This window comes from Cariama cristata, unplaced genomic scaffold, assembly GCF_000690535.1.
Source record: "Cariama cristata isolate BGI_N322 unplaced genomic scaffold, ASM69053v1 scaffold2960, whole genome shotgun sequence".
NCBI lineage: Eukaryota > Metazoa > Chordata > Aves > Cariamiformes > Cariamidae > Cariama > Cariama cristata.
Genome location: NW_009595102.1, coordinates 15126 through 25913, shown reverse-complemented (window position 1 = coordinate 25913; position 10788 = coordinate 15126). Strand labels below are relative to the sequence as shown.

The window sequence follows — 10788 nt, the reverse complement described above, 5'->3', positions numbered from 1 at the left end:
ACCCCCCTGTTTTTTTTTTTTTTTTTTTTGACAGGGAGTGGAAGTTGCTACTTCAGGATATAGCAAGTGTCAGACGCTCTGAGTCTGAACGTCTCCTGCCTTATCTTGGGATTTACCAGTACCGTGGACTTACAGGGATAGTGACTGAATGGATGAACAATGGATCCCTCCACTCACTCATCCATGAGGTACATAAAAGAAGTCATCTTTTACGTGGCAAAATTAACTACAAGGTCAGCCAACAGAGAACAATCAGCATGTAAATTATGAACAGTAGTCACAGTCAATCTGCCCTTTAGCTTCTGTATTGTACTTCTGCTTATTGTCAAATGAAAATGTGAATGGTAACAATTTCACACTACCAAAACCTGTATTTTGTGTTATTTAGCATCAACTATACCCAGAACTTCCATTTCCTTTACTCATAAGGATCCTGTTGGATGTGGCTGAAGGGCTACATCACCTTCACAGCCTTGAACCTGCTTCCTGCCACTGCAGCCTGAAACCTTCCAATGTGCTGCTGGATACGCAGTACAGAGCCAAGGTAGGAGCTTCTCCTTTTAGCCTATTAATGTGAAATCCAGTGATTGTCCTCTTGTTGCATGTATTTATCCTAATAGTCAACATTTCATACCAAGACTTCAGGTATTGTTACTAAAACTTACTTTTGCTCCCATCTCTGTAGATATCAGATTATGGTCTAACCAACTGGAGGAAACAGCAACTGAGGTCAGACCTGCAGAACTGCAATCAGAGAAACTGCCAGGATTTAGTGTACCTCCCTCCTGAAATACTTGAAGGAGGCCGTCCTTCCCAGGAAGGTGATATTTACAGGTGAACAGGATTACTAAGGGCAGGTCATACCTAGTCCTTGCTACATTCTATAATGTTGCCGAAATACTTATTTTCACTAAGACACTACACTAAAAACACCAGATCTACATAATGCACTAAGATAGTATTCCATGAAGCCAATTAGAGCAGTGAATTAAATTTTAAATTCCCCATATTTGGAGAATAATATACCAAGGTTAAGAACTGTTCTCAAAGTTCGTCATATAAATATTTATATAATGGACTTAAATGTTTAAAAAGTGTAACATAGCTGCCAAAACTTTCATATACATTTAGAAGCCTAATAACTACTTCACACAGTTTCTAAGCGTGACCTGTTGTTGGCTTTAGTTTCAGGAAGAACTGTTTACACCTAAACGAGGCCCAGGTAAAAATAAGACCTTTCTCTCAATAGTGTCCCATTAAGGTCCCTTGGAATCTCTGCTGGAATAACTTACTGAGCCAGTAAGCATTCATACTTTTTTACAAAGTGATTTATACAAAGGAGGAAGATTACCTACTGCCACATGTCCCTTTTGGATATGTTAGGTGCTTTGTGATCACCTCAACAAATGAGACTACCTCAAATTGCAACTGTTGTCTATATGAACATACACCTCTACAACTGCCATATAGAGCCTGTGGCTAACATCATAAATAACTTTTAAGCATGACCACTCTGCTGCTTTCATAGCTTTTGTGGAAGCAAAACATTTAAACTTCTGCTTTTTTGTCACAGAGGCAGGCTCTAAGATGAGTCAATAATGTGTACACTTGAGGAGACCTATAAATTATGTGGCTAATCTGATGTTCATAAACACAAGATTTTTGCGCAGGAAGAGTGGAGGCTTACTTTCAGGTAGCATAATTCATTTTCCAACACATCGTTCTTAGATAATTTTAGATGCTCAGTTGTGACTCAGTTCATGAGATAGGTGCATGTCTAGACAGTGGTGCAACAGAGAAAACAAAAGTATGGGTCATATATGAAATATTAAGTACGTGTAAGTTACATATACTTCCACATTATATTAATACTTTCCTAGAAAGTATTTAAGTAAAAGCAATTTCAGATTTTATGTGGAAATAAGGGTGCAGAAGGGGGTTCTTTTAAACATTGCAATTCAGCAAGATACATGAGTAAGCAGATAGTTTATCCTAGAACTGTTTCTTCCCCTTTTGATAGCTTTGCTTCTGAGTCATCCATAGCCTGCTTTCTCTCTTCCAGCAGCCACCTTGCTTCTGACTCTAATTTTGCAAATTGATCTTTTTATCAAACAACTGTATTTTATACTATCTGAGTTATGGATTATATATATAGACCTATGATATCACCAGAATACTTCTGAGGATGTTGGAAAAGGAAAAATGTACTTGTAGCACCAACAAAATTTGCTGAAGAAAACAGACACACAGTGAGTGGGTCAGAATCAAGTTTTTGGTAGGTTAACTGATGTGCTTGTCAGTACCTGCTAAAAAGTCCAGCTCTTTCAGTTGCTATTTGAATTACTTAAACAAAACAAAAATTACAGAGAAAGGAGAACAGAACGTTCTGAAATTCACAAGAGCAAATGGAGATAAGATGGTAACCTGAAATACAATTCTAATTGATCCTATGTTAAAAAGAATATATTTTTTTAACTGATTTATTATTTTATAAGAACAGCTCAGTTGAAAACTGAAACTTAATAATGCAGGAAAAAGAATCTCATCAAATTAGGAAAGACTTGGATAGACGTTGTCTTGAAAAACTCCTTTCTCTTAAACCAATAAACTTGCTCTTGGAAATGAGAACATAGATACGGATTGCAAACTAATGAACCATCTTTCGCTGTTCTTTTCAGTTTTGGAATACTGTGTTGGGAGAGCCTAAGCAGACGGAAACCTTTTGAAGGTATTTATCTCTATTGTTCATGTCAGACTTTGCGTTGCCTTAATCTTTTCCACAAATTCCCTTATTGTCAGGAAATTATGACACAAACAGCACTGTCTTTTCAGATGTCCCCTTGCCTTCTATTACTGTTATAGCACAAAGCTCCACATTATGGGATGTAAAGATTTGAATCTCCCAACAAACCCTCAGTGTTTCCAATGAAGCTGGTCTTTTTGAAGGGGAACAGCGTAGCTTCTTACCCTGCTTGTATCATGTCTCTGTGCTTGCTGAAGCACTCTCTTACCAACTCGGGTTTTCTGCTTACCTTTAGTGAGAAAGAATACCACTTTATATTTGACAGTTGTCATTTTAAAATCAGGGAACACTTGAATGACAAGCAGCTAACTGGATGAGCAGAATGCTGATTTTTAAAGTTGCTGTGAGTTTCAAATCCCAATCAAGAAATGCTAGTTCATGTTGAATTCTCTTCAGTAAGCAGGGAATCTTACTTTCTTAGATGAAAGTGTGAGCAGTTTGAAAGAACTCAGTTTGCAAAGCATTGTATAACGATTGTCACAGTCTAGGAATGATCCCTGTTTCACAGAGGTGGAGATCAATGAAAGGCTTCTTTGCTATGGGCTCCATTCTGCATGGTAAAACTGACTGAAGGACTCCTGTATTTTATAGACTGAAGACCTTATAGAAATACTGTATAGAATTGTATCTTAATGTTCGTACAGCTTATGGCTGCCATCTTGTGGCTGCCCCAAATACTATTTTTTTTGTACAACAGGAGTTATATTCTTATAACACAGGTGTAAGGCTATATATAAAACTGTGTGCTTAGAATATACCCATAACAATTACATGTATTTCTGAGGTATCTGTGCATGTAGTTTACAAAGTGTATTTACATATCCATTTGTGACTTATTTCGACAGAGTTCTTTATTCTGAAATGTCCTGTTGCAATAAGTAGCTATAGTTATTGCTAAAGGTTAGTGTATCTATTTACAAGAGTGTTAATGTATTTTTGCTTGTATAAAAGCAATTTTTGTTTTAAAATACACAAAATAACTTACGTTGAGTATCAATTTAAGAGCGTTCTGAGGTCTTTAATATTTTTTGCAGTGACATTTGCCTATAAATTGCAGGTCAAACAACCCTGCTGGAAGTTTTGACAGGAATCTGCAGCAGTTTGCGGCCTGGCATTTCAGAAAAGTTTATACCAAGCAATTTGCCTGAGAGGAATAGACTGTTGCACCTCATCGCTCTGTGCTGGCATCAAGAACCAGATTATAGACCACGTACTACAGGTAATATTCAGGATTTGCTTTCTTTGCAAGATTTGTAATGGAGATAGTCTTGCTGGGAACATTGCTCTAGCACTCTAAATCAATGACAGAACAAGTGAAGCGGAAGTAGTCTTTAGATCATCAGAGTAAGGTAGATGGCTTTTCTAACTGAAGCTTCCAACCAGAAATGGCTTACTTAACTCCAAAATTGTGTTTCATATAAAGTAAAAATGACTACAAATAAAGGAAGGGATATTATCAGCTATATATACTAGTTTAACAAAGATCAACCTGTCTTCAGCATTTCTTGATTCCAATGCATAACCAGTTCCCTTTGAAGTGTGTTATCCTTGTTTACTTTACTGGAATTGTTATGTTTATCATCTGTTTCTAAAAAGTTAGCCAAGAAATGTTAAAATTGTGATATTTAAGGACTTTTGAGCAAATTTTCAAAGTTGAAGTGCTGAGGAAGCGATTTGCATGTAGCTTTATTGTGATAGATTTGCACAGTCATATGTAAACCTTTTGCAAGTCAATTCACTATATCCGTATGAACGTCTAAGAAAATACAATTTTAATGTGACTGTAACTGCTGTTTAAAATCAATTCAAAGAGGAAATCAAGAGGACATATGAGGTGGAAGTTGCATTAAACTAATTTCATCTAGTTCATCCAGCTACTCAACATAACGGTAAAATTAACTGCAATATACTGATGCCTAAATATATACACACTTTCATATGCAATGTGGTATTTAAAATGCTTTATTACCCCTGCAGAATGTGTAGACCTTCTAAATGGAATTTTGTCTAGTATAAATAAGGAGGCAATTTCCACTGCAATCTACAATCTGACAGATGCTAAGGTTAGTGCAAAATTAAGTTTTGTTCTCCTACAAGGATGTTACTTGATTCTTTCAATTGCAATCTTTGTAGTCCAAAACCAGGAAAGGTTTTGTCTTCATTGTTTTATTGGACATACCAGAGAGCTGGAGACTACTCTTTGGCACTTGAGGTTCATTCAGGAATTGTAGAAGATAGATATTGTGAGGTCCTCTAGAAACTATGTCAATTGCTACCTGCAATTATAAAAATACAATAGCTTCTTTGCAGTCACCAGCTGTAGTCAGACTGGTAAGCCCATGTGAGTGAGAACAAATATCAGCCTCAAGTAGATCAGATTAGAGTTAGAACCAAGGACAATTTTTGTTGTACTTACTGGTTAGAAGACATTTAGTCCAAAACCTGGTCAGAGTTTGTACCTGTTGCAACAATACTAGTATCAGCATTTTTCTGTATGCTTCACTGCTTCTAAATTGATGTGCTTCAGGCACAAGGCACCGCTTGTCCTAGGGTCTAAGAGGGTTCTCTGATACCACAGGAATGGATGGGGAACGGCCAACAACTGAGGGATACAGCTAACTCCATATCGCCATGGGAAATCTGGCACAAATCTGACTGCCACAAATACAGTTATATCCTATCTAGTGAACTTAGTCACAGTGGGGAAACTAGTGACACATATGCTTCAGTTCTTGAACAAGCATTCTGACTCCATCTGGATTTACACAACCCACGCTGTGTTGTTGATTTCATTGCTGTGCTTCTGTGAGTTGTTTCTGTTAATGCACGCCGAATTACTTCTACATGTTGCAATCACATTCTGGGATTATAGAACAGACTTGATCAATGTTTTAATAGGTGGCATAGTTATAGTCCAAGTCATTTTTACTACTGTTGAAGTTTACTTAGGATTGTACTGCCAAATATTCCATAATCTAATGCTTCGATCTCCCTTGAGCAAGGTTTTATTCTTCTATTTGCAAAATTAGCAAAGAGCACTGGTTTTTGTTCAAAAAAATGAACTGATATGTCCAAAATGACCGCGAAAAATGCTACTGGAGATTCTTGAAAATGGATTGATTCATAAGTGTTGAAGTATATAAAAAAAAAATAATTCAACAAACGTGCTGCAGATGTACAAAATGGAAAAAAGTTACAAGTATTGACACATCCTTATTGCAGGCAGTTTGGCATACTAAACACAGGACAGCCCTGCTGTTTGCATACTTAAAGGAAAACATGTTACAGCTAGCCCAATCTCTCTCTCTCTCTCTCTGGCTATTTTCACTTTTGCCTGCATGATTCAAAACTGGGTTTTAAAATAAATTTGAAACAGCATAAACAGTAACAGGGTAGAGTTGTGTCAGATTCTATGCCCACTTACATGTGTTAAAATGCAAAATTGCTCTGTGCGATTCACTGCTACTATATATCAGTGTACCTTTGAGTATAACATATATTGTCAGTAAAAATTGTTAGTGTCAGTATAAATTCTTGCTCCTGACAACGGTGAATTGAACAAACCACATGTATACTTACTAGAGTTACTGTGCTGTTTTTTCCAGGAGACAGCACTTAATGCATGCAAAGGTTCAGAAATATACACATTGCAGACAGGCATATGCAATTCAGAGGTGAGTACACAGCATGAGAGTCTTAAAAGAGTATTTCATCAGCTGCTTGTTTCTCCTGCCAGCCTTGACAATGTATAATACAAACATTGTGAGGCAAAATGTCTCTAACCCTTTTTGTCCCTAAATAGGATAACTCCATCCAGTTAACCAACAAAACCCACTGTTTTACCTTCTTCCAAGCAGCTGACTCTGTTGTTGCTCTTGCAAAAACAACTTCTTCCACTTAAGAGTTGCTCTGAACCTCTCCTTCTTGAGGATGTCCTAACGAAATTGCAAAGAGCTAACCTTTCTAGTAGTGTGTTCAAAACAATGGCTAGAAAAAGTACCAGGCTGAATTCTACCATTTTCAACCAGTTTCCTTAGAGCAAGGCCAACTGCTTTGTGATAACTCCAAAATACAGTTAACTCCCATTTTCAAGCTGATTTTGGTACTTGTGGCAGGCCTACCAATACTGAAAGATACAGAGATAGAACTGAAGCTCACGTGCCTGGATCAGAGGGAGCTTCAAACAGCTCAGGTTCTAGTGCCGCCGTGGCTGCTGACAGCACAGGCTGCAGAAGTAATCTAGGACCGCAGTAAACCCTAGGACAGTCAGCCCATGGATCTGTGCTGCCACAGGGACCCAAGGTAACTAGCTAAAGTCAAAGTTATGTCTGTAGGCTCAACAGCTGCATACCCACCCTGCCCTGTACAGTGATACTATTGCCTTATATTCCAAGAGAAAACCGCTTGGAAAAAGTTTTGGAACAGAAGTTTCCAAGAAGATAACTCTTCTCTATTTTGATCTTTTTCAGGTCAGCTGTCCACAAAAAACCAACCACTTGATCAGCAAGAAAATTCCTTTTGTAGTGCCAAGCTTGTCAACTATTCTACTTGAGAGCAGTGCAAATAATGCAGGAAGAGAAAATATTCTTGAGATGGGTCTGTCAAATACTATCCCACAGAACACAATAACAACAAAGAAAGGTCTCTACCTTGAAATATACACAGCTCTAGCTATTCTAAGAAAAGGATAAATATTACCAGTTGTTCCATATACAAATGTTATTTTCCATGTAAGATTGTCCCTTCTCAGAGTACAGCTGTGCCCTCTACTGGTATCACCTGAGGCATGAGTTCACTGCAGAAAACCAGAGATGCCACAATACTTTTTGATTAAGTGTATAGATCAAAAAGCCTTTATTGCCTAATCTTTCTTTTAGAACCCTGACCTGTCATGTACAGCTGCCTGTCCCTCGCACATCAAATATTGCCTATGGCTTTTGATGGAACAAGTGCCTTCTGGGAACCACACTGCCTTGTGCCACCAGAAATAACTGCTTTTTTGTAATTTGCTAATAAGAAAATGAGGTATGATTTTAAAATACTGTGTTTCCAGAAACATGCGAATGGTTCCTGATAATCACTATTCCTATATAAATAACTTCCTTTGCCTTTCCAATGTGGATTTGTCCTATCAAAGCATTTAAATTTGTGCCAGGAAAAGATATATTTCCTTAAAAGCTTTTTCTGTACACCTCATGCCTCTGGATACAACAGTTGAGCCATAGGAAATGAATTCACTTATAGCAACATCTGCATTTCCAAGCATTTTAGTTCTGATCAATGGCTGTCAGACTTACAGACAGAATCGAGTGTTCCATAACTTCAGAAACAAATCCCTACAGTTAGTTTGAAAAAGTAAGATGTGTGTAGTAATATATGCCAAAATCTTCCTAGGAGTAACGATGTATTAACAAGTGCCCAAAGAACAGCTAGTAATAAGTAAGCGCTCTCAAGTTAGTCCTCGCTTCAGTTCCAGTCTTCTGCAGTGGCTGACATATGTATAATGTTCTGTTGTTGTCCAATTCAAGGGTCTTATCTTACTCATCTTAAAACTTTTTCTAGATCATCCAGGCTCTGACAGTAGAAAATCAAATTCCTTTTGCACAATTCCTTCACCTGGTTCAACTGGTTCAAGCAGTCAGCATAACAACCCACCACTGGCTCTTAAGCACAGACTACAACCTATGCATCTTGAACAAGCAGTGACAGGTAAGACACCATTTCCAGTTTGAGATGGCAACATTCTCCTTGACCAGATCTTAGTGATTAAAGTGTTTAAAGTTTGGAGGACACAGAACTCTCTAAATTTTGTGCACCTTTTCAGGTATTTAGTGTAATAACTCCTCCAAACTTGACACAAATGTCTCATGAGGCTATTTGTGTATAGCTGCTTCTATGTTCTTGGAAGTTCAGGTATTGGCCACTGAGAACATTGGCTTGTTCTTTTCCAGGGTCATATTCAGGCTAAGAACAGTTCTGAAAAGACCATAATAAAAATACAAAAAATACAGCACACATTGAATATGAAATACATTAGTTGTTTAAGTCTGAACATTTTTTTTTATATTTTTAAGCTGTGTATTCTAAACCTCTACAAAAGTAGCTATTGACTACTGAAACAGGTGACTAGGAGGAGGAGGGATCAGTCATTTCCTTACTTGCATGGTCTCGGTTCTGCCTACTGAACAGAGGCAGAAAAGGCCAACTTCTGATTTGTGAATCCTGCCTCTGCCTGCAGGTGAAGCTTTGTGAGCTTTTTTTGCTAATTTTTTGCAGGCTGGCCTGTGACAGTTCTCACATCTAGCTGGCCATCCTTCTCCGCTTCAATTTACTTCTGAGTGATGATGTAATTTCTGGATAAATGAACAGACTAGTTCATGCAGGAAAAGTTTGCCACAGAACTCTGCTGGCAACAATCAGAAATCAGAATGAGAGTGGCATGTTCTCCAAAGCAACAATAGCTTTAGGTTATTAATTTTCTTTTGGTGTATGGTATTTACTGTACACTAAAAACTCTAATGTCAGTACTAAGTATTTGAATCAAAACCCAAAGGCCTTGACCATTTTGCCAAGAGCATTTCTTTTGTTACTAGTTTGGCTGTGACACATATTCAAGTCCCCAGTTTCACACTACATGTTTCAAACAGTGCTACTACCCTGAACCTACCCCTTATCTGTTCTTCTGCCTTCTATGGGATAAAGTTTTCTCATCTATGTTGAGCCAAGCTGCTTTGCATAAAGTTTGATACAGATGCTAGATGAAGAGACGAGACCTGAAAATCTCCTCCCCTTACACAATCTGACCACTTAATAATCTTTAGAAATACTTATTTTCTGTAATCTGATCTTCATGAGTTTCAAACAAAAGTGGAAAATACATTGGACTAGTTTTGAACAAAGAATGCAAATAAACTAACTCCTCCTACTCCTTTCCTCTACTGAGTTTATATCTCCGGTGTTGATGTTATCACTTGCTAACAACTTGTGGAAGAAAAGAGCACTTAGTTTGTCTCATTTTGTTTCCTTTTCACTCAAGATCCTTGCTGCAAAGGAAACAGTTGTCAAATACTAGCCTGCCAGAGACAGAACATACTGAGCTGGATGACAGAAGGACGCCTCAACCATATCCTTGATGTCCTTCGCTCACAGAAAATGTTGTCCCGAATGGATTATGAAACAATTGCCTCTTACCCCACAGTGACTGGGCGTGCTCGGGCATTGTTGGACACTTGCCTTTGCCTTGGAGAGAGGACAGCACAGGTTGTAGTGACTGTACTTTCAATGACCAAATGTAGTCCTCTTGGACAAGGCAGCCATCACCCAGACTTTCTTTCTAAGGTAATGAGGCTGTTGTGACTTTTTTTTTGCAATTTGTTATATGCACCAGCACATTGGTAATTTGGAATGGCAATGATTCACATTAATTTCTCATAACCCATTGACTGAAGTCATTCTTTCCTACAGCCCATGATTTTAGTCCTCTAGTGGAAAAAGCTAGCTGGATTAAAAGGTCAAGTCAACCACTGTCTGCAGAAATTACCAAGACTGGTATAACAAATTCTAACTTGGACCTCAGAGATGGAAGGAGTGCAATGTGTGCCAGAGCAAATATAGTTCAAGACAGACGACACCTTATTTCCTTGATTTTTTTAGAAGGGAGGAAAATGGATCGTAACTTTTTGGACATCACACTGTGGAAGAATGGCTTTTACTAAATCCTTCCAAATAAGGATAGTAAACAGGGTACTGCATGAGGAGAAAAAAGTTAGTGCCTTTCACTGAGCTTATAACCGAGCTGATAGCACTTAGAGTGAAAGGCTTAAGAGAATCAAGTAATATTTCTTCAACAGGGCCTTAAGTAAGAGTTGGAAATTTTATATTATGCATATAAATTACTTTATTTTCACTCACAAATGGTCATATGCTCTGAAAATGGGGCACTGATAGCAGCACTTTGGAGAAGTGGGGCTTAAAGTATTTACTAA

General features: G+C 37.9%; 1 protein-coding gene across 1 annotated transcript in view; it reads left to right on the top strand.

The window, feature by feature from the left end:
- Positions 1-10159, top strand: part of LOC104161923 (receptor-interacting serine/threonine-protein kinase 2-like) — a 12616-nt gene extending 2457 nt beyond the window's left edge. The window contains exons 2-11 of the mRNA XM_009700510.1: positions 35-188; positions 389-544; positions 686-834; positions 2679-2728; positions 3861-4022; positions 4781-4866; positions 6409-6477; positions 7273-7444; positions 8366-8512; positions 9840-10159. Coding sequence (XP_009698812.1) covers positions 35-188; positions 389-544; positions 686-834; positions 2679-2728; positions 3861-4022; positions 4781-4866; positions 6409-6477; positions 7273-7444; positions 8366-8512; positions 9840-10159 — 1465 coding nt within the window. The remainder of the gene's footprint in view (positions 1-34; positions 189-388; positions 545-685; positions 835-2678; positions 2729-3860; positions 4023-4780; positions 4867-6408; positions 6478-7272; positions 7445-8365; positions 8513-9839) is intronic.
- The last annotated feature ends 629 nt before the right edge of the window (positions 10160-10788 follow it).